Raw genomic sequence first — 24364 nt, 5'->3', positions numbered from 1 at the left:
TACATCTTTCCTTTGAAACAAATGTTCTGTCCACTTGTCTGATTTCTCTCTGTCCTTTGCCCTCTTCAGTCTCTATGTCAGACATTATTTTCCAAGTTACTTATTATCAGTTAAATTTATGAAATGATTTCTTAGACACTGGATCAGTCTTTTCCATTTTCTTGAGTTAGACCCTCAAACCCATGTTTTATGTTGACATGGAACCTTAACATTTGTACCCCCATAATATAATGAAATTAAAAAAAAGAAAAAAAATTAACACTGTGATTATTAAAATATGTGTCCTGTATATAGTCAAATATTAGTTACAGTCAATCTGTCTCTGTAGCCATATGGGAAGATTCGATGAGTAGAACAATCTATACTTTTCTGTTCAAGAACAATAGATCACTAAGAACCCATTTTTCAAATGGGTTCAGATAATGGCATCTGCTTCTTTAAACAATTGTGTTGATGTATACTTTATTTCATATGCAAAGTTCCAAGTGCTTTCTGTGGTTAAATTTTGAGGAAATATATCACTTGATTTATGTGGTAATTAGCTGAAATAGATTTTGTTTTTCTGCTCAGTTCATCTATGATAACACTACAAGTTTTTTGTTGTAAAATATCACTTTCAGTGTGTCACTCTCTACTTTCAGTAATTTTCATTGGGATCTTTAGGATAAAATCTAAATGTCATAGCCTAACTTTATGAACATTCATTGTCTTGTCCTGTCACAAGCTTCCAACCTAATCAGCTTCTTTTTTATCTGAACACTGCATTGCAGCTCACTCATGTTCTCAACATATTTGGAGTACTTCTGTCTGTGTGTTTGCTCAGATGCTCTCTTCTACCTGGTGTGAATTTGCCTCTTATAGAAATCTTTTCTTTCATAGTCAGATTGTTTTGCTTTGCCTATGAAGCCATTGCTAAAACACTCAACCAGGGAAAGAGAAGGAAATTTAGTTGGGGAGGCAGAAAACTAATATTCTTTGAATATCTACTTTGTGAAATACTGTGATGGCATTTCACATATTAATATATGTAAAGCATTTCAGCAAGCATTTCTTGTTTTATGAATTCTCATAATATTCTTTTATTTAAGAAGAACATTATTATCAGCATTATGACCAACTGCATTGACATTAATACATATTACATCTTTATCGTATGTGGAACGTACCACTTAGTTTTAGATATACAAAGAAACAAGAGATGTGGTTTTTGACCCTTGAGGAAAGGCAAGAAGATTTATGAAAAATAAATAATATATAATGAATGCCAAAAATTCAGTAAATACTAGCTCAGAGAAGAGAAACAGCTATCAAATATTAACTAAAATATACTCAATACTTTGTACCTGGAAAAGTACCTTGAACTATAAATAGTTATTTTATGATGAATATAATCTCCTCACATTGTTAATTATGTAATAATATGTCTTAGGTGCTGTTCTTATCCTTGAGGGTAAAAAAAGGAAAAGGATACTTTTTATAGGAAATAAAGATATTGCACAGTAGTTGTTGCTTGATTACTTGATTTATGATTACCTCTACTGAAATTTAAAATGTTTTCATTTATTTTCAATAGCTTGACTATAGCTTAATATCCAGCTCTGTTCAGTGTCTTATGCCCAATTACCCAATTTTTCATGATGATATACAGTCTCAAAGTATACATGAACAGGAGAAAGATGAGGTGGGTTAAAGACAATCATGATTTAGAATTAATTGTAGTAAGATCAGCCAAGCAGTACCTGTCCAGACATGCACCGTTTGTCTAATAGGAAATTGTCTTAGCTGTTACAAAAGACTTCTGTTAATTAGAAGTTTTCCTTGTTCATGGTGAGGCATTAACATTCTTTTATAACCTAATTTCTTAGTATTTTTCTTTGATATTATTTTTCAAGAATATACTACTTAAATTAGTTCCAACCTAAAATATTTTTATATTCTCTTTAAATACAATAGTAACTTTTCCCATTATTTTTATGTGTTCATTTTATCATTTTATGTGTTATTTTTGTGTTTATTTTTATGTGTTCATTTGCTGACATTGAAATTATTTTTAAATAATTAATATACTGTATTATGTAATATACCATTATAATTATAATATAGTAATTAATATGCCCAATTTATTGAAGATGTATTTGATAATTTTCTAAGTGGGTATCTTTTAAAAATTGCATCTGGGAAGAAATAAAACCTGAAAAGAAGGAATGGAAGAAAAGGGAATCTCACAATATTGCCACTATTGTGTTTTTTGTAGGTTCTTTTCATTTCTCTTGAGACATAGAAAACTGTAACATCTCTGCATGTTTCACTTCACTGGTTTTTGGACACTGTAGTCTCATTTTGAATGTATTATTCCAAGATAGAAAAGCTGAAATTTGAATGTCAGTTAAACCAACATTTTATTCTGAATTTGCGATAACTTGAGGTAGGAAAAGTCCTATCTTCAGTAATGACTGAAATAAACCTCACATCAGTCCAGGAAGCACCCGAGTCATGTGATTAGCCAAGGCACCTGAATCAGCAATGGTAATAAACTAAAAATGCTGTCTGATATCAATCACATTTCTCTTTTTCTCTTCTAGGTGTTAAAATGGGTAGAAGAAGCAGTGCAGGCCTCCAAAGTTCACCTCTTATCCACAGATCATTTGGAACATGCTGTAAATACTTGGAAAATTCCTTTTGACCCCAGCCTAAAAGAGGTCACTGTGTCTCTGAGTGGTCCTTCTCCAATGATTGAAATTCGCAATCCTTTAGGTGAGAACCAATAAAATACAAAAGCAAAAGACTTTTTGTACATTTATTTATGTAAAGCTTATGCTACCTTTATGAATAAATTCAATACATTCAGAAGTGGCTAGGGAAGATGTTTAAGAAAATATAACAATTTAAAAATCTGAAATATTGTTGAATTGAGATTCAAATAGCTAGAACTCCTAATATTTAAACAGATTACATTAAGTAAATTAATTGTAGTTAAAGTATCCAAAGGAAAATATTTAAATTAAACTTGAAATTATATTTTCTTAATCTATCTGTGAGGAGATATTTTATAGTAATTTATTCTGTAAAATTCAGTATTTTATGCCATTTTTTAAATGAATCACTAAAAATCTCCTTCTAAAACAGCTAATTTTTCATTGTATCATTTTCTTGATATGGTTTAATTTTACAGAAGACAGTGGTTGAAATCGAATATTTATTCTTAGTAGAAGAATTTTTTCATTAATTTGGCTTCCTCACTTAATTAGATTTCATAACCATAAGATTTGCCCGATTCCATTGCTGATTTATAATTATAATAATAATTACACTGAATCTAGTAAAAACTAGTAAATCTAGTTTTTAGTAATCTAGTAAAAACTCTTTAATCTTTTTTTAATATTCTTATTTAGAAATATTTTTTACCTATTGATATTTACAAAATAGTTGTACTTCCACTATGAGTTTAGTTGCATTTTTTTCTCTATTTGTGAATATTTATGAATAGGGAGGAGGAGTAACAAGCTTTCTTACTTAAGTCTTAGAAGAAAATAACTAATTCCTAAAAGAAATAGCATATGAAATTTTCCTCAGAGGCCATATCCACACTAGCAAACACATCGGAATTTACAAAACAAGTGAAACCTCTTTTTGAAAACTTTTACAGGTTTGGCCTTATAAGTGGATTTTTCTGTTGAGGTAGCATTCCACTGTAATAACATCCATGTTACCCAGGAAAGACTGTGTTTTCCACTACCTGAATACTTAAAAGTACTTGTACTCATTGCACTATGTTTCTACTACTTTAAAAAGTTATTGGGCATTCATGATTATAAGACTTTTGATTTTACGTAGGATGCTTATAACTGATTTGTTTATATAACTACAGAAGTAGTCCATAGGAAAGACAAAAGTGAAGTGAATAACTAGACTATGGCTTAATTCCAATTTACTTTTCTTCCTCTCTAAGCTCCAATGGCTAGATACTTTAGATACATCTCAGGTCGGTAGGGGATGGTATCATGCTACTTCATTACACTGCCTCCTTTAATTATTCCTATGACAGATAAAAGCCTTCTTCTGTGCTTCATGGAAAACTGGTTTAAGGTTTTACACTTTGTGGAAGGATATGCCCAGGGCTCTCATGTTAGTAATAAATGTCTAGAATAAATGTCTTTTTGGAGATCAAAAAGATTCTGGATTATTCTGGATTGCTGTGCTTGCCATTGTTTAATCTAAATGTCTCTAGTGACTGCATGCATGTAACTTCTTGGTAGTCATAGTAATTGTTATCTAGGCTGGGTTCCTGAAATATGGTGACAGTCTGCCAATTGTTATTCTCATTTTACATCCAAATCAGCATAACAAATAGGAATCTGTTGCTTCAGTTTCCAATGCCCAGAAACCCTAAAATTAAGTATATTTTAGATATACCTAATATTTTGAATTGGGACACAAATGTTCATTAAGTAATAGATACTAAAAATGGGATGCCCTTCATTTTAGCCCCAGAATAGAGAATAAAGGCTCTTTGGGTTAGTTTGCAGCATACTTTAGTAAAAAAATGTGTCTGTGTTATTTGGAAATCTGACCATGGTCTTAGTTTTATGTAGTGTTAAATTAGTTAGTATACAGCGCTAAGAGAAAAATTATGCTTGTTACCTTTATGTCTGTCTTTCAGGGAAGCTGATAAAAAAGGGATTTGGGTTGAATGAGCTATTAAATATACACAACTCTGCCAAAGTGGTGAATGTAAAAGAGCCAGAGGCTGGAATGTGGACAGTGAAGGTATGTTATTTCACAAAGTCTGTTTATTATTTTATTTTGATGTTGGCATGTTTTATGAAATATATACAATAGTTTATTTATATATACTCTTGCAAACATGGAGAGCACTGTTAATAAAAAACAGTATACATAGCGCATTTATAGCAGGTGTCTTGCGATCACATGAATTTGGAAATGTTAAGTTTTGATACTATGAGCGTCATCGATGCCACATGATACACTTAAAATTCTAGGATAGTTTTCCTATCATCAAATCTGTAAATTGATTTTATTATCCCCTTCTGTTTCCAAAATAACCAGAGATGGAGCCAACAGAGAATAATGATGGGGGCCATGGGTTCTGGTATGGACTGCCTGGGTTTGAATCTCAACACCACCTCTTAGCAGCTGTACTGCCTTGGAAACCTAACTTCTCTGTGCCTGGCTTTCCTCCTCTGTAATGTGGCGATGCTGCTAACAATCTTTTATTTCATAGAAATTGGGTGGAGAGTTAAGATGATGCACATGAAATACTTAGCATGGTTTCTGTTACAAAGCAAGTATTCAAGTACTGTTGGCTGTTGTTATTGGGGGCATCTGTAGTCACTGTTTTCTTTAACACAAAATGGTGTTTGTATCCAAGACTTATCTTAAATGGTTTATATTTACTCTAAGAAAGCATCATATTTTGGCAGGATGGAGGAAAAAATATACACTTGAAATTTAGGATACTGTAGATTAGAGCTCTAGTTCTCCTGCAAATTGTGCATGTAGCAGATGCTCTGAGTGACTTGCCAATATTTCTCAGTCTTTTTAGTGTGCTCTGGCCTACTTCCAAATCCAGTATCTGCATTTCTCTGTCTGAGAGGTTTTTTCTAGAACATTAGAAGGCTGTTCTGCCAAGGAATTAATACCCCTCAGGAGCAGCTTTTAGCCCCTGAAGGAGTAAGTTCCAGGCAGCCACTGTGCGAGCAAGCAAGGTTAAAATCTGTACCCCCATAATATGCCTAAATAAAAATAAAAAGCACTCCCTTGCATCTCTCAAATAAACAATTTGCTCTAGAGTTTTTTTGGGAGAACTCAGATGAAGATGCTCCATGCCTTATTTACTCTTTCCTTGTCTTAGCTTTTATACATAAAATTAGATTAATGGGATCATAATCCAAATTATGGAGCCACTGTGAACTAATGTGAAGGTGACATACCATAGAAATTTGAGGAGCCATTTTTCATTTCGGCTGTTTTTGTTTGTTTGCTTGTTTGTTTTTAGAATATCTACATTAACTTTCTCAGTTTCAAGAATGAACATTTACATTGCGATTCCATTCAAATCCTAGGATATCAGTTCTTTATTCTGAGAACTCTAAGCCCTGTAGGGAAAAATAGACAATGTAGTATGGATTTTTTTCAAGGTGGATAATATAAGGACATGGGTGAAAAGGCAATGTGAAGAAAATCTAGTAATTTCCTAATGAATGGACCAGAAATGTTTTTACTTGCCTGTTTTATTCACCCAGTTCCTTGCATATAGTAGCTGCTCAGTATTTATTGAGTGCATTAGAATGGCAATGGTGAAGTGTTTTGCTGCTATAATGTTTATATTTTAAATAAATGTGACCGAATTGATGTTAGAGTTATTTTTACCGACCTTCTCAATATATCACTAGTGTTGAGTCTGACTTCCTGTGACCACAGCAGGAAGGAACACATGAAGTATGAGTCTCTTCATCTCCTAAATACTTTAATTGAAGCATGGCCTAAGCCAGCAGTGTCCTGAGCTAGCAAGTCCACTGAGGTAATTTTTTTTGTTTTCTGAATAGTGACATTAAGTAATCCATTATCAACTGTGAAATATGTGCAAATGATGCCATTCTTCCATGTTATTAGCAATTTATTGCAAAGTGTTTGAACCTATTTTCAGGTGGTTTGGATTGTTACCAGTGGTATTTCCTCTAGGAAGACTCTTGCCTAGAGGAGGGCTATTGCGTGACTGTTGTTTTACCTTGTGCCAGACACATCTATTCATTCAGTCACCCATTCAGTAAACATTTACTGAGTTTCTGCTCTTGGCCATGTTCTGTGCTACTTACTTAATGGACACTAAGCACATTTTAATTAATAATTAGAACAGAGAAATACCAAGGATTAGTCTGTGAGAAAGGAGAGCAAAGACAGGGTAATGAGGTGATGAGAACTCTGTTTAGACAAGTCTCTAAGCTCCGCCTCCTATAATTAAGGGAACAATAAAAAGACACAGTATCTATTATCATATTATCTTAAATTTATATCTAGTCCTCACCAAAATAACCTCCAGTTCTGATTTATACCATTTTTAGTGTAGGATTAGTGGTAACAACAACTAAACAAAAGATAAGCAATGCAACTTAAAAAGAATAAACTTCTTTTGCTCCGCTATGAAATACAAAAAGAATGTGTCATGTTGGTGCAAAGGAAATTGAACTGAATCTGCTGACATAAATATTGCTGTTGACTTTGGATCTCCCTTTTGGATGTCTCATGAATGATAAACGTTTCACATTTGTGCTTTCTCAAGAAATGTCTGAGATTAGATAGTCTATCCCTGGTGCTATCTCCCCTGCCCTCTGTTGTCTGGAAAAGGTCTACTTTATCAGTGTAATTAATAATGGCTTTTTGGATTTTCACATAACAGTTTTTATCCAAAGTGTGGGGAACAGTCTATTACTTGTCTTTACCATGGTATTCAAGGACCACCCAATTGAACTTTAGCCAGTCTTTCTAGTTATCTTCCATCACCTGTAATCTAGTCAAATACAATTTTATGTGCCTTCCTTCCCCCAACCACGTTCTCTTACTACCTGCTTTCTTTCAAGCTGTTCTTTCTCTCTAGAATGTCCTTCCTTGAAGTCTGACTTATAACTATCCCCCAAGGTTCAGTTCAAATGTCAAAACTTTCATCAAGTCTTGTCAGTTTTTTTTCTCTCTAAAATGTTCTGTTTTCCCTCTGGCTTTCTACTAGATTTTTCTGCATCTCCCTTTTGGATTAATTTCTCCCTTATATCATTTTTATTTTTGTATAGATTTTCTCTCCCTCTTTAACTATAGACCAGATTTTGTCACTAGTATATGCCACAGTGCATGAGAAAGAACTATAGAAATATTTATGAATAAAAAATTAATATATTTATTCTAGTGCTATCTAGGGAAACAGGCAGAAGAATTGGTTTAGTTAGCTTATAGTGGATATACTGGCACAGAACACTAATGAGTTCATGATTTAAAATGCTAAGAGAGTGGCAGGTTTTTTTCTTTTGTGGTTTCCCTTCTAAGTACTTCACTGTGACTTATTAGGGCTCTTTCACTAACCAGAGAAGAGTCAACTCATTTGTATAATTCATATAAATGACTCAAATGTTTTAGATTGTCTCTGATGCAGGTAAAACATGTTAAGAAGAATTAACTGAAAAGAACATAAAGTTTTATGAAAAACAGAAGAGAAGATTGTTCTGTGCTTTTAAATTTCCATTTGTACAGAAGCTAAAATCTCTGGATCTTATTTCTGAGAAGCTATATGAATTTTCCATTTAAGCAGCTATATCTATGTATAGAGTATTTGAATATAACCACAGAAACTCTTGGGCCAAATTGTGTCCTCTGCTTCTTAAGGGAAACTCCCTATAAAGTCATTAAATAATTGTTAGCACCCAATGGGTTTAGGTGATAGAAAATGTTTCTATTAGTCTAGGATTATCAATGTGATCATATAATTTAACACATCCCCTGGGGTATGTTTCCATTAAGCAAATTTAGATAAGCTGTCTTTGGATAATTTTCCAAGTAGAGAAGGGAATGTACCCAACCACATGATTATCTTGAGATTCTGAGACTAGTCGACATATTTTGGTTTTGGATAGTTATGTTAGTTGCCAGAGCCTACTAATGAATTTTCTACAAGTAAGGATATTTGAGAAATCATACTCAAGTGGCATAGGCTTGTTTAGGAATCATAATGACATCAACCTCAAGTTTACAAAAGACCACACAAGAAGATTATTAAACTGGCCTCCTGTTATTTTCACTTGCTGACTCTTTTGAAAGAGCCTGTAGACTACACCAGGTGTGTTATTTAAATAGATTAGGTGTGGCATTAATTAAAGTTTCAGGTCAATGAAATGTTTCATTGCAGATTTTTCCTGGAAATTTTCCCAGTTTACTGGCCTGCCAATATCAAACTGTCCACCAAATGAAATGCTTCCTTTATAAAAAAGATACTTTTATAGTTAGGTCACAGATACACTTGGGTATATATAAATATATGTATGTATATGTGTGTGAATATATATGTAAATAGAATTTATTTTATGCTTTGGATACATTTCTGTTCTTATCATCATATTTCTCCAAATGCACAATACCCAGTAAATGATATTTAAATCTAGCTGGCATTATTATATCTTTGTATCTGGTACAATGCCTAGCTCACAGTAGGTTCTTAATAAAGATTTGATTGAAACCATCATATTCTTTCATTTGTAAAGAATGGTATACCGTTTAAGAGCAAATACTTTAAAAAGAGCTGGGTATCTATTTGAATTCAAGATTCATGACTTAATACCTATTGAACCTCAGAGAAATTTCTTAACCTCCTTAAGTTTGAGGAAAATGGGGGGAAATAATGTCTACTTAACATTGTCATGATTTAAAAAAAAATTTTTTTATTTTAGCGTATTATGGGGGTACAAGTGTTAAGGCCTATTGCCCATGCCCCCTCTCCCCACCTCGACTAAGAGCTTCAAGCGTGTCCATTCCCCAAACGTTGCACATCTCACTCATTGACATTGTCATGATTAAATGAGATGTTGGTAAAGTTGCTTAGTTTCTGGCACATGAATAGGGTAATTAAATTAGTTATTCTTTTGACTATATATAAATTGTACATTGTATTTTTACTTTCTTTTAATGCAGATACATGAGGTTCTTTGTTTTTTATCTTTTTTACATTGGACATATTTTATAAAACAACTCTTGTGAGAGAGAAATAAAAAACCAACTCTATCAATCAAATTTTAATTCAATTTATAACAGGTCAGGTTTCACATTTAATAATAGGAGGAATACTCACTAGCTTAATATAAGAAGGTTAATTCCTCACTAATACTCCATGTTACATGTGGTTTGACAGGATGTTCTGCTTTCCTCATTCACTGAGGCAGCCAAGCTAATGGAGGCTGCACCATAATTTAGAACATGCTGCCTCCTGTCACTTTACTGGGAGAAAAACCTGAAGAATGTGCATCGAATAAATAAAAAAGAAGGGATTTGTTACTTCTTTCTCATCCGGGAAGTGCCACACTTCACTCCCTTTATAATTCATTGACCAGAACTATTATGGCCTAACGCTGTGTGGGGGCTGTCTCATATGGGCCGAGGAGAGAGAATTATGCAATTCTCTTCCTAGCTCTGTGTTCAGTGACATCACACTGGGAGCTAGGAATCAGCCATAATGGGAGTATTTACACCAAAGAAATGGAAAAATACCAAAAATTAAGTTTTTCATTTTTGAGCGGAGTTTATCAACAACACCTCACTGACCTGACCCCTCCTAACTGAAAGGGTACTTAGAAATGTAGGATGACAAACAAATAGTTGGAGAATGTCATTGTTTTCTATGCCATAGGGTCCAAATCTACCCAGAGATATGTTATCCCAAAATACTATACATAGACTGAGGTACTCTAGGAAGAACATTGAACTTGGAATAATTGACATTTAACTTGCTGTCTAAACCAAGATGAACAATCCGTTTTTTGAGCTTCTTTTTCTTTATAGTGCTATAAAATTATCTTTGGATGGAATAGGAGTATTTTAGCTAATGTGTGAACATACTTAGTGTAGTACATATAGAAGAATTCAATGAATTCTTGATAAATCTGACATTAACTAGTCTTAGGAGAATCTAAGGAAAGCATCAACAGCAGGCAGTTGATAGCTGTAATATCATGTATTAAATCCATACTTATTAAATGCCTATTGAGTAACTTTCTGTAGGTGATGAATATGGCATAGTTACTGCCCTCAAGGGACTTTCAATATAGGCAGGTATGTAATAAGCCTCCGCCTTTAAATGAAGAAGTAGATCCATCTACAATAGAGCTGACCAGAAAGATCTGAGCTGAGATCTTAAAGGAGCAACTATTAATAGTTTTCCACTGGAGCTCTCCATGGTGCTTGTTCTGTGGTACTTCAGCCTGGTCTGATTCTTCATTCCTGGTAGCCTTAGTCCAATTCAGAAACTGAGACTCTGCTCCTCCTTTTTTTTTTTTTTTTTTTTTTTTTCCAACTTTGTAGGTCAAGGCTACTTATTTGCAATCTTAGGATGCCAGTATAAATCTAGTATAACCACATCTTTGCCAAACCCTGACTGTCTCACCTCTGCTTACACTGCAGCATCCTGTGTACTCCTCACTCAGATCCTTTCACAACTTGGTGAAGATGATACTCCTCACTCAGAGTGGTAATGCAGCTCATTATGCACTTTTAAAAATTGTATAATTAAATTGACTATTTGAAACACAACTCTCAGAATTTCTAGCACATATAATCCCTGTCCAGTGTCGAGTGTCTAGAAATTTTCTGGTTATGTGCTCTGAGTCAGTATGCTGCTCCTAGATTTCCCTCTTAACTGCAGAAGCCATGAGGTTAGTTAGCTCTATACAAGAGTGATACTTTAAGATTATTCTGTGGTAGAGAGATGCTTTTTGGAGTCACATTTTAATTTTAATATAAGTCACAGGTTGAATCTACATGATATAAAAGACCAAGTAGAAAAATATTAGGACAATAATATTGGCCTTGTTAATTTTATTACAGATATAGAAAATGATACTAAGATAACTAAAATCATTTAGAAGGTGAAGGAAGGGGAAGAAATATGGCTGGGCTGCCTCCCTGCTTGACTCAATTGCAGAACTAGCTGAATTGTTTTTGCCCTTCCAAAATTTTCACATCATTTGGTTCTCTTCCAACTCTAACAGGTTCACAACTTTTGAGAATTCAAAGCCTTCTTCCAACATTTCTGCAGTTTCCTGAATGCTTACTTTGTTACAGCTTTCTTGCCTCCTGGTTATTTCTGTGTTGATTCTAACCTTTTGTACTTTGATGCAGGGCAAAACTCAGCCCCTTTAAAATTGCACAGGAAATCCATCAACAACAAGCATTTTGTGAGTTTAGTAGATTTACCTGTAGATATGGGGGCTGGGTCTTGAAGCAACTTGTGCCCCCTCCTTCTTACCTACCCATTACATTTCTCGGCTTCTGTCCTTTGTATAGTCTCAGGGGTTCCATATTACTCTCCTTCTGTTGTGCAGAGCAATTCAACATATTGCAACTTTTACCCTCAAACCAACATAGTTGAATTTATTGAAATCGTCATGAGAAATTCATGGGGTAGCTGAAGAGTTTGGTTTCTGGACCCTCACTGAGTTCACAGCCCAGCTCTGCCACATGCTTCATTTGTTACTTTGAGCAAATTACTTAACCTCTCTGAACTGTGAAATGAAGATAATAATAGTACTCTCTCATAGGGACTTTGATGAGGATTAAAAGTGATAATTTGTGTAAAAGATTAAGCCTAATACATAGTGTGCATTTTATAGATGTTAATATTTTTTTCTCCTCTTTTTTCCATTTACTTGTTGGTTGTACCATTATTATACATAGGATCTTTTTGTTCCTGTTATTCTAATATTTTAAAAAAGGAACTCAAATAAGAAATGGACTAAAGTAATAGTTTACTTTAATAGATATCAAACTATGGGCACTTTCTCATGAAAAAATTTAATGAGATGTTTAATGTTCCTAAAATACTGTTCAAGTACTGTAATCTTTAAGAGAATGAATGAAGATTAATAAATGCATGGATTAATATCAGGGGTCATTTTAAACTTAATTAGCTTAAATTTTTTCTTTTTGTTACATATTTAAGCCATAATTTTGATTTATTTGAGATGTCCTTTGTTCCCATTACCCTGGTTAATCCAAAGGTGTATAAAAACAGAATCACTTGGAGATACCGTTTAATTGCAAACCCTTTTATGCAGATATCCCTACTGTTTACAGTATAATATAGAAACTTGAAACTAAGATATTTTGTTATTTAACTTATTACCCTTCATATTTTAGCATTGCTCAGAGAAGAGTAAACCTACATTCTTACTTCCACATACTTTGTTAATGAATGTGGTATTTTAAGGGTCAAAGTTAATTTATTTTACAATAATTTTATATAATTTATAAGGGGCTCCCTATTCATCAAATCTGCTTTATTTTTAATATCTTATTTAGCAATAGAAGATAACATATATTCAAACACTTTCATAATTTCTAACAGTTTCACTAAAATGTTATTAAATAAGTACTACTTTTTTTAAAAAAGAATTTTTGTCAGTTGATTTATGCACAGAACTTGGCAAGATGATTAGCACTTGGTAGCAGTCATTTGACAAATTATGTGTCATATTTGCCCTTACAAACTCAACAGCATTTTTATCATAAGGGACTTTCTGAGCAGCAAGGCAACTAAAGGTAATACCGGTACATAATGTCAGTGAATAAATCTAAATCAACTCATCATCATATTGAGCATTTTGATTGTCTTACATGAAATTGGTATGTGATAGTCTCTTCAGTAAAGCTTTGCATTATCTAAAGAAGTTGATATTAGACTCAGCAAGGTTTTATATAACTCTGTGGAAATCCCTGATTTAAAAGTGGGTCGTGATCTATAGTTTCCTTTTTAAGCTATCACATGGAATTTATAATACATTTTCTTTTAGAAATAATGGAATATGTACTGGTACTTAGATCCCTAAACTTGCACATACAATCTTTTGTATCTCTTATGCAAGTAGGAATCATAGTAACTATTAATAGCAGCATTATTTATGCTAAGAATATAGCAATACTGTTTTCAGGATGATGTGTTTTTTTCTTTTCCCTCCCCTTCGTTTTCCTTACCTTTGAGTTCTTGCAGATTCTGCTCAATGAGGAAAAAAGTTGGTAGCAAAAGGGATGTAGCTTTTCATTATTTCTCTCCACATTGCCCAGTAACAAAGAACCACAGGGAATACTGTGTAGGTTGAAGAGCTCTGGAGGTGGCTCATCTTTAACCATGGTGTGACTTTATCTGGCAGTTCACTAGATTTATATATATATGTGTGTGTGTGTGTGTGTATGTGTGTGTGTGTGTATTTCTAGGGCATTTCTGTCATTGCTGTGATACTTCAATATGTGCCTTCTCACTGTTGAGAGTAGTTGAGATTCTTCCTGGTGTTATATATATCCTGGTGTTATGTACTTTTTTTTTCTCTCCCATCTCCTACTTCTACTTAAATGCTAGTATTATTGCAGGAATCTTATTCTGAGGTAGACTCTTAGTGATCAAGGTAATAAAATAATGTTGAACTCTTGTCCATAAGTCTGTGGTGTTTTGAAATGCATATTCCTATTCTCCAATGATCAGAGATTCTGATTCAGTAAATCTGGGCTGGAGCTCAGGAGTCTGCTTTAACTCTGAGTTACCTTTGGGGCTTTTTTTAAAATTTCTTTGTAAGTTTTTTTTTTTATTTCAGCATATTACAGGGGTACAAATGTTTAGGTTATCTATATTGCCTTTGTCCCACCTGAGTTAGAGCTTCAAGAGTGTCCATCCCCCAGATGGTGTGCACCGCACCCATTAGGTGTGAATTTACCCATCCTTTCCTCCTGCTTCCCGCCTGTATGACATCCTATGAATGTTACCTCTCATATGTGTACATTAGAGAACACTGAGTTACCTTTGCTAGAACACTGCTGAGTTGAGGATGCCAGTTGGCTGAAAGCTAGAAAGTGGTCAAGTCATTTGTTTATCCTGGCTGTAATGTCCTAGAGGCAAAGAAAAAGGAAATACCTTCCAAAATTGAACCTGGATGTTATTTATGGAGAAGATTTAATCTTCATTCATTCAATTCATCAATATTTGCTGAACACTTACAATGTTACAACAGTGAACAAAACAAAGATCCATGCCCTCATGGAACTTCTACAGACTTACTTAAAGGCCATTCACTAGTGACAAAACACATATATTTTACCATTAGGTAGGAAATATAGTACTGAATTGTATTTTAGAGCAGTCGTCATGGGACATGTACTACAAAACTTACATTTAAAATATGGAATGACGGTTGAGTTTAGGACATCTAGATCAGATCTAATCTTTGGATATTGGTTCTAATTAAGCATTCTGCAATTTACCATACATTTAGTGAGCCCCTCAATTGATTCTTACACTTACTAAATTTTGAGAACTACTAACCTAATATTGAGACTTTTTCTTACTAAAATTATGGTTTAGTGTGACCAGTATCCTGGATCAACTGCTGATTGTGTTTGTCATTAAACATTTTCAGACCTCTAGCAGTGGAAGGCACTCTGTCCGCATCACTGGCCTCAGTACTATTGATTTCCGAGCTGGCTTTTCCCGAAAACCCACCCTGGACTTCAAAAAAACAGTCAGCAGACCAGTGCAAGGTTTGTATGTGCATATTACTTAAATTGACATAATAGATACAAGCACAGAATTTTTCTCCGACTATTATTTTATAATTTTGTAGTATTCAATAAAATTGAGAATCGGCCGGGCGCAGTGGCTCACACCTGTAATGCTAGCACTCTGGGAGGCCGAGGCAGGAGGATTGCTTGAGCTCAGGAGTTTGAGACCAGCCTGACCAAGAGTGAGACCCCATCTCTACTATAAATAGAAAGAAATTAGACAAACAACTAAAAATAGAAAAAATTAGCCGGGCATGGTGGCACGTGCCTGTAGTTCCAGCTACTTGGAAAGCTGAGGCAGGAGGATTCCTTGAGCCCAAGAATTTGAGGTTGCTGTGAGCTAGACTGACTCCATGGCACTTTAGCCTAGGCAACACAGTGAAACTCTGTCTCAAAAAAAAAAAAAAAAAGTAATAAAATTGAGAATCATAGCATCTTCCCTTTAAATGTGATTGTTTTCTTGGCCTAGTCATTGTTTCTCAAAGTGTAGTCCCAAGACTAGTAATATCAAAGTCACTCAAGTTGCTTATTCAAAATTAAAATTCCAGGCTAGGTGCAGAGACGCATCCCTATAATCCCAGAATTTTGAGAGCTGAGGCAGGAGGTGATGCGTAAGGCCAAGAGTTCAAGACCAGCTCAGGCAACATAGTGAGACCTTGTCTTTACAAAAATATTAACTGGTCATGGCTGGAGTCCTGTAGTTCTAGCTAATCAGATGGCTGATAAGGAAGGATCCCTTAAACCCAGGAGTTTGAGGCTGCAGTGAGCTATAGATTGCACACTGCACTTCAGCCTGGTGACAGAGCGAGATCCTGCCTTAAAAAAAAAATTAGATTTCTGGGCCCCACTCTATACCTCCTGAATGAGAACCACAGATGCTAGAGCCCAGGAACATGTACTTTAGTGAGCCCCTCGATTGATTCTTACACTTATTAAATTTTGAGAACTACTAACCTTATATTGAGACTTTTTCTTACTAAAATCTATAAATTCTCTTGTCAAGGTGAAATTTGTGTATATAGCTAAAAAGTTAACCATACCATGTATCATTGTATATTCAAAGATAAAATTATTCTCGATTTTTAAACTTGTTCTTTCGCTCATTTGATTCATTCATTACGATTTATAGTTTTATAGCTAAAAAGAAAGTTCAATCACCCTGTAACTCTTAAAATTTTTTCCTGGTTATTGTTCATTTATTTTTATTGCTGCAGTTTCTAGAATGATACAAAACAGTGAACCTTTAAAATTATTCATGTAGTCAAACATAATGTAACAAAATATTCATAATTCTAAGTCTTTACATATAAACATAGTTTAAATACCATAAAAATAATTGCCTAGGATTTCCTAAGTTTCTATGGTCATGCACAAACTATCTTTTATGTAGAAATAATTCTACAACTAATCCACAATTTGTAGAACAGTCTATAGAACTCATCCTTACAGTACTCATATGTTGTTATAATGAAATACTTATTTGATATATAACCTAAACTGCATGTTACTTGTAAATGATAACAAAATCTTTCTCTCATAGGAATACCTACCTATGTGCTGCTGAATACTTCCGGAATTTCCATTCCAGCTAGAGTAGATCGTCTTGAACTTCTGAGTATCTCAGGAAGTTCTCTTAAGACCATTCCTGTTAAATATTACCCAGATCGAAAACCTTATGGCATATGGAATATTTCAGACTTTATACCACCAAATGAAGCTTTCTTTCTCAAAGTAACAGGCTATGATAAAGATGATTACCTCTTCCAGAGAGTATCGAGTGTTTCCTTTTCTAATATTGTCCCAGGTGAGACATCCTTTTATTCGCCACTGAAATATTGATAGTTTAAGGGGGGGTGATGTGGTTCCATAGGTACATAATGGACTATAAAATCAAAAATAATATTGTCACACTGTTACTGTATCACCAAATTAATGGGCATTTATAATTATGTAACAGTTTTTCTTAACCATTTATTAACACATCCAAAGTTTCATGTTAGGTCTCACTGATGGTAGATCTGAGGATTTTGATTACTTTAATCAATGTAAGAACTGAAACTGGGGAATTCTGGTACCCTTTCTCCTCCCCAAAAATCCCAGCACATATGTTGGATTAAATTATCTGAAGCAGCTAAATGTTTATATGTAGTTGTCAGAAACCTTTTACTCCATGGATAGTTTATTTTAAACAACTGGTGATCACTGTATTTATTTGGTTAGTTATTAATAATTAATAGATAAACTAGTTACTTATATATTTGCTGTTAAATAGAGATGAGATGACAGATCAGAGATGATTTGGAGGCATGAGGTGGCATTTCAACTAATCTATGGTTGAACTATTTCTTAAGACTGATGACTGAACTCTTACACAAACTTTAGAATTGTATCTTAAACCATGACAAAGATATAGAAGGATTGCTTTTAAAATTTAAAAGATATAGAATGATTGTACTATTGGGTTGAAGGACAATAATTTATCATTTATGTATAAGGGAGTGATTTGGGAAATTTAGGAATAACTTTATAGGTATTTTTTAATAGTTGTAGAATAGCAAGAATTGAACCAACTTCAATATTTCCTCATATCAAATATTCAAAGTTAGTTGGCTTAGCCCCTAAATTGAATGCCAAAAATCTAATGGATTCCTAAAAACTGTTGTTTATATTCCTTTTGGAAAAACCACCCTATGTATTTGATTCTAAGATATATGCATTCTTACATTTTTAAAATAAAAATATATTCTACAACTAATGATCTATTGTATTAATGACTTATTTGGTAGCTTTTTTCTTACCTTGGGTAGTATAAAAAATATTGTGTCTTAAAATCAGCAAAGTCTTAGGTTCAATCAATACCATGGTAAGTTATCTGTGGGGATAGCTAGAAATGAATGAGCTTTGAACAAATAAAGATAGTTAACTTTTAGTGATTTGGATTAATTGGAACACAGTGGGCTTACTGGAATGATTTAGGTATGAAGCTTTTGAATGGATTGACAAGAAATACCCAACATCGTTGTGACCTTCTTGCCTATGTTTTTTCTGTTTTTCCTAGATGCTCCCAAAGTTACAATGCCCAAGAAAACCCCAGGATACTACCTGCAGCCAGGCAGAATTCTCTGCTCTGTTGAGAGTCTTTTGCCATTTACCTTGAGCTTTGTCAGAGATGGAGTTACACTTGGAGTAGACCAGTATTTTAAGTGTGTAAATGTTCTGTCAATAATAATTTATAACTTTAAACATGTAAATACAAAGAGATACCTATTTTAATGCAATTTTTCACTGGAAATTCTTACTTATTTACTTCATAGCCTGAAATATAGCAGTGAACAAAATAGATACAGATCTGTACCCTTGTGGAGCTTATATTGTAATGGAAGGAGAAAGAAAACAGGTGACAAATATAATTAATGCTAGAATACTTTATTGACTCAAGTTTTATAGAATCTGAATTTGATAGCATTTGAGAGTCTCTTGTTAAGACAAAGAGTACAGAGTTCGGAATACAACATTAGTTACCAAACCTTGCAAATAAGAGGGCGTGAAGCTTTAACTTTGTTGGCTTCAAGGTAAACGTGTCTCTGAATCTGATTCAGAGTATTATGATAAGTGAATCTGATAAATGCTATGGCAAAAAGTAGAGCAGGTTAATTGGGATGAATAACACTGGTAGGTAGGGTGCATGTGGTTTTAGCCAATTTGTGATTTTAAAATTCAAGGTAAAGGGCATTTGAGCAACCTGAAGAGGGCGAAAGAGAATGTCAACTAGATTTCCAGGGAGGAGCATTTACATACCAGAAAGAACAAGTACAAATGCAAGAAGGCCAGAGTGGACTGGGCAGGTGGGGAAGAAAGACAGGAAGGAGGCCAGTATAGCTGGAGTCCAGTGAGCCAGGAGGAGAAGGGTAGTAGGTAAGATCAGGGAGGTGCAGTTTGTGCTACAGGTGGGGAGACAGGTACCAGAACGTGTGTGGCTACTGCATGTAACAATGAACAGAAGTGAGCTAGAGTGCACCAGCTTTTCTTTGTGAGGTTGAGTGACTTTTAAAAAGACTTTTAAAAACAAATATAGATAATCTAATGATAAAAATTGAGTAGAGCTTGAAGACTGGAGGAAAACAAGTTTTGGAAAATGCTATCTTTAACTTACGAAGAAACAAACTACATTTTGGGAAAAATTCTAGGAATTATTTTACCAATCCTGTATACTGTTAATTCAATATTAACATAACTTCCATAAGATGTTAAATATTTGACAGTCTTAGATATGCAATCTCTTTATGAGGGATCATTTTAAGCAAAAATTAATGGCAGGAATGTTTATCATAACTTTAGAAAATTTTCCATTCTTTAAAGATTGAACTGTATTATTTCCTGCTTCTTACATGGTATATCTTAATGATTTACTTAGCTGTATATTTAATAACCAGCAATATAACTGACCAGGATATCAATCAAATAATGAAGTTTCATAACTGACAGATGAAATCAAATAGTTCTGCTTTATGTTTAAATAGTGATAGCTTTCAAAGACATTTAAGATTCTTTATGAGCACTAATTCATTAGTTTCACACAGTTTCTGGGAAGTAAGCCACAGAATTCTTTTTTTTCGTTTTCCCAGCTCTGTGGCCCAGAGAAGTGACATGCTTTGCTGACATGTATTAAGCTCTTTGGATATGAGAGACTAGATACAAAAGCAGGCATGGGTGATGATAGACTGATACTCTAACCTTGACTCACTCACATGTCTCTGCCCTAGATTTCCTAATAATCTGAAACATGTGACTTCATGTTTGTTTGTATCAGTCACTTTGGTCACCAGGGGATGTAAGAGAGAATCGGCTTGCATATTAGCAGCAGGGCACATTCCTATTTGACATGTTCTTTTCCCTATTCCAAAGTCCATCACTTTAAATCTTTTAATTTAATTTTATTTTTAAGTATTATGGGTACATGATAGCTGTAATTTATAGAGTACATGTGATTTTTTTGATATAGTCATGCAATGTGAATTGACCAAATCCGAGTAATTGGGATATCATTACCTCAGGCATTTAACATTTCTTTGTGTTAGGAAAATTCCAATTCCACTCTTTTAGTTATTTTAAAGTATACCCTAACTTGTTGATTATAGTCACTTTGTTGTGCTATCAAATATTGTTTATTCTATCTAACTATATAACTATAATTTTATACCCATTAACCATCCTCACTTTATCCCCCCTCTCCATTACCCTTCCCAGCCTTTGGTGACCATCATTCTGCTCTCTGTCTCCATGAGATCAGCTGTAAAACTTTTATTTTTATTGTGGCCATATAGTGCTTAATGTCAATTAAGAAGGCTACATGAAAAAGAGAATTATTTTCATGTAATATTATATAAACAAGAGAAGAAAAAGTATAACTGTAAAGAACATTCTTTAAGTGACTAATAAACTAGTTATATGCCTTTGAACAAATCATTTGTCCCTTTTGTATCTCAACTTTCTCATTTTTTTTTTTTTTTTTGAGACAGAGTCTCACTTTTGTTGCTCAGGCTAGAGTGAGTGCCATGGCGTCAGCCTAGCTCACAGCAACCTCAAACTCCTGGGCTCAAGCGATCCTAACTGCCTCAGCCTCCTGAGTAGCTGGGACTACAGGCATGCACCACCATGCCCGGCTAATTTTTTTGTATATATACTTTTAGATGGTCAATTAATTTCTTTCTATTTTTAGTAGAGACGGGGTCTCGCTCAGGCTGGTTTCGAACTCCTGACCTCGAGCAATCCGCCTGCCTCAGCCTCCCAGAGTGCTAGGATTACAGGAGTGAGCCACCGCGCCCGGCCTTCATTTTTAAAAAGAGGGATTTGAAACTAGAAGAATTGTCACTTTCCATTCTAAAATTTCCATGAATCTATGTTTTTAATGAATCCTCATCTCTGAAGTAGGCACTTTAGAAAATACCAAAAATATATGTATTCCAAATTCCTACCTTCCTGGAATTTACCAGTACCTCCTAGAAAATGACATTTACAGACTTGTGCTTAGTGTAATGCTGTTAAGCATCCAAGATACAGCTGAATCGATCAGTACAGCATAGAGTCAAATGAGAGCCTGTTGTCACCCCCCCCCCCGAGTGTGACTATAAGAATTACTGGCCCATAGTATATAAAGCATTGAAAGGAAACACCATTAACTGAAGTGAATATTCTCAGCTTTTAAATTATACAGAATGATGACCTTGCTTAGTTTCTCACTTTCTTGATGACAGGAACTTATGCCTTCATTTTTTCCAACAAACATACAAAGTAAGAGCTCAGTCAATTCTTCATGGTTTTTTGATGATGGATATGGTGTGTTTGGATGGGTAACTTAAGTGGAAGGTGTCTTGTCCACAATGGGCTTTTCACCTTATCTATATCTTGAATTTTTAAAAGATTATGAATAGCTACAGAGGGTACAAGAAAAAAACTATAAAAATATTTATGAAATTTCAACCATATTTTAAAACAGCATAATGCCTATTTTTGTAGATGATTGGACTCTTAAACAAGGATTAAATATCTATTACTAAGATATTTCCAGAATATGAGAAATAAGTTGAACAGTGTTAGAAGATAAAGAATATTCATTAAATGAATGAATACATAATATTAGCAGAGGGATTTTTTTATCTTAAATGATAGAGCTTAACTATGAAACTGATCAATTATTTTCTTTTCTCATTGTATATGTAGTTTGAAGCAGATATGGTATATAGACCCATGTGGAGCTTGTATAAAAGAAAGTTAAGGAGACTTTATTATTTTAGAATCAAAAAGTAGATTTCCTGCCTTCAAACTTATAGATTACCTGCCTTGGCCAAGATCCCCACTGACATGACCATAAAACTGGAAAAGATAGGGGAAGGAGAGAGGATTGAATGAATGTTTCTTTGTCAGCTCTATTATCTTATATTTTGACATAGCCAGAAAATGTTTCCCTAAAGAAAAATCTCCATATTAATAATTTATTGTCTTTGATGGGTCTTTTGCTCAAAGTAGAAAAGCTTACCTTTCTAGTTAAAATATAAATATTGTATAATTTTAAGTAAAAAGGAACTCTGCAGACCGGACATGGTATCTCGGTGGCTCACACCTGTAATTCTAGCACTCTTAGAGGCCGAAGTGGGAGGATCACTTGAGGTCAGGAGTTTGAGGTTGCTGTGAGCTAGGCTGACACCACAGCACTCTAGCCCCAGTGGCAGAGCGTGACTCTGTCTCAATTAAAAAAAAAGCAAAGCAAACAAATAACTCTGTAGTTTTATCAATTTATTTTCTTTATATTATTCTTTTGAATGAACTCTTCAAAAGAAATAGTGGAATCATTGCTTTCAACTTGGTCGTGGTTTCATAGTAACTAAAAGGTTTCTATTTTCTTACCCCTAGAGAATCTGCCAGTATGAACTGGGATATTGAAAAGGTCACTCTGTCTGATGAAGGCTCCTATGAATGCATCGCTGTCAGCAGTGCAGGGACTGGACAGGCACAGACATTTTTTGACGTATCAGGTAATTATCACTAATTCCTTCGCACTTGCCTGGGTATTAATGTGGCTATGGAAATGGGATGTTTGCTAACCAGTTTGTATGTATACATTTATCTTTATGATTATTTTATCATCTTCTCTCTCTCTACTGAATGCTGAACTCATATCCTGGCTTCACCTCATATCAGCTATATGATCTTCCTTGGGCCAATTATTTAAGGACTTAGTGCTTTAGGTTCCCTAACTATACAATGAGGATAATAACAATAACAGTCTCTATCTCATGGAGAAGCCATGAGGATTTAGTGATATACTGAATTATATTATATATTCTAATATATATTGTATATATTCTAAAATATATATTCTAATATATATTATGTATATTAGAAAAGAGCCTAGAACATGGAAGCACTTAATAGACATCATTATTGTTACTGCTATTTATAACTGTTATTATCATTGTCATTATTGTTAGCGATTAACAAATATTTTTTGAAATGGTCATATAGCATTTTCCTTTGAGAAAATAAAGTTTAAGGGAAGGGTCTATTCTGATAATAACAAAGTTAAACTTTCCCTTTCCCTCTCCCGTATCCCAGAATCCCACATGAAGCAATTCTGATATCTAAATTGAAGACAATAATGAAAGTGATCACATTTTAGGAACAGAAGGCCTCGGTGGCTACAGTATTGGTCCTACAAAGGGCATAAGTAATGCCCATTATTTTACATTCAGATAGCATGTTTCCTATGAGTAGATGGGAGGCAAGGAATTTATTATTTTATAAGGCAAAATACATTAAAGTGAAAAAATGATTTTTCCTCTAATCTCACAGAATTCTTAGGGAACAAAAGCACTACCATATATAATCAATGATCAGGATTAAGCCACTTACTCAGCATTTATATATACTTTATTATAAACATTGTTTTGACTGAATTATTTTCTCCTTGTCTTGTGGACTGGTGTTGCTGTGTGTTTAACAGTAACCTATTCTGACCTAAAGATCACTGCTGCTGAATTTATGACAATGTCTGTATTTTGCTTTTAGTATTGGTGTGTATTTTCTTGAGGCAATTTAAGATAAAAGTAGCTTTATATTTATAGGACTGTTTAGAAACCTAAGATTTGTTATGTTTGTTACTAGTAAGTTCAAGCTGAACTTTAAGGCAGAGGCATGTAAGTCAAACAATCATCTTCTTGCAGTAAAACTATTTGTATTCTGTTACTGTTAGAAAAATAAAGTTTGTCTCCTGAAACAATTTAGCAAGTTGACATATACCACAAACTATTCATTTTTCATCTCCAGTAATTACGAAAAGCATTGGAATTGTATCAACATTCCTCAGCTTCTGGGAAAACAAACACTTGAGCACTTAAGTGTTTTTTCCCAGCAATATTAATTAAGAGAAGAACAATAGGGAAAGAAGTTTGAGTGAGTTGATTCAGACTTCTTGCATAAATAAGTGGGAAGTGCCAGTAGGAACTTGTGAACTATTATGAATTTGGCTCTGTGGTATCATGGACTTCCGTAT

General features: G+C 34.1%; 1 protein-coding gene across 1 annotated transcript in view; it reads left to right on the top strand.

Annotated features, from left to right (window-relative positions):
- Positions 1 to 24364, top strand: part of HMCN1 (hemicentin 1) — a 447089-nt gene that overhangs the window by 161995 nt on the left and 260730 nt on the right. The window contains exons 5-10 of the mRNA XM_012736423.2: positions 2583 to 2754; positions 4661 to 4767; positions 15174 to 15294; positions 16856 to 17119; positions 18374 to 18518; positions 22726 to 22847. Of these exons, the coding sequence (XP_012591877.2) occupies positions 2583 to 2754; positions 4661 to 4767; positions 15174 to 15294; positions 16856 to 17119; positions 18374 to 18518; positions 22726 to 22847 (931 nt within the window). The remainder of the gene's footprint in view (positions 1 to 2582; positions 2755 to 4660; positions 4768 to 15173; positions 15295 to 16855; positions 17120 to 18373; positions 18519 to 22725; positions 22848 to 24364) is intronic.

The sequence above is a fragment of the Microcebus murinus genome, chromosome 23, assembly GCF_040939455.1.
Source record: "Microcebus murinus isolate Inina chromosome 23, M.murinus_Inina_mat1.0, whole genome shotgun sequence".
Classification (NCBI taxonomy): Eukaryota; Metazoa; Chordata; class Mammalia; order Primates; family Cheirogaleidae; genus Microcebus; species Microcebus murinus.
The sequence above is the reverse complement of the archived record's forward strand: the minus strand, read 5'-3'. Positions and strand labels throughout refer to the sequence as shown.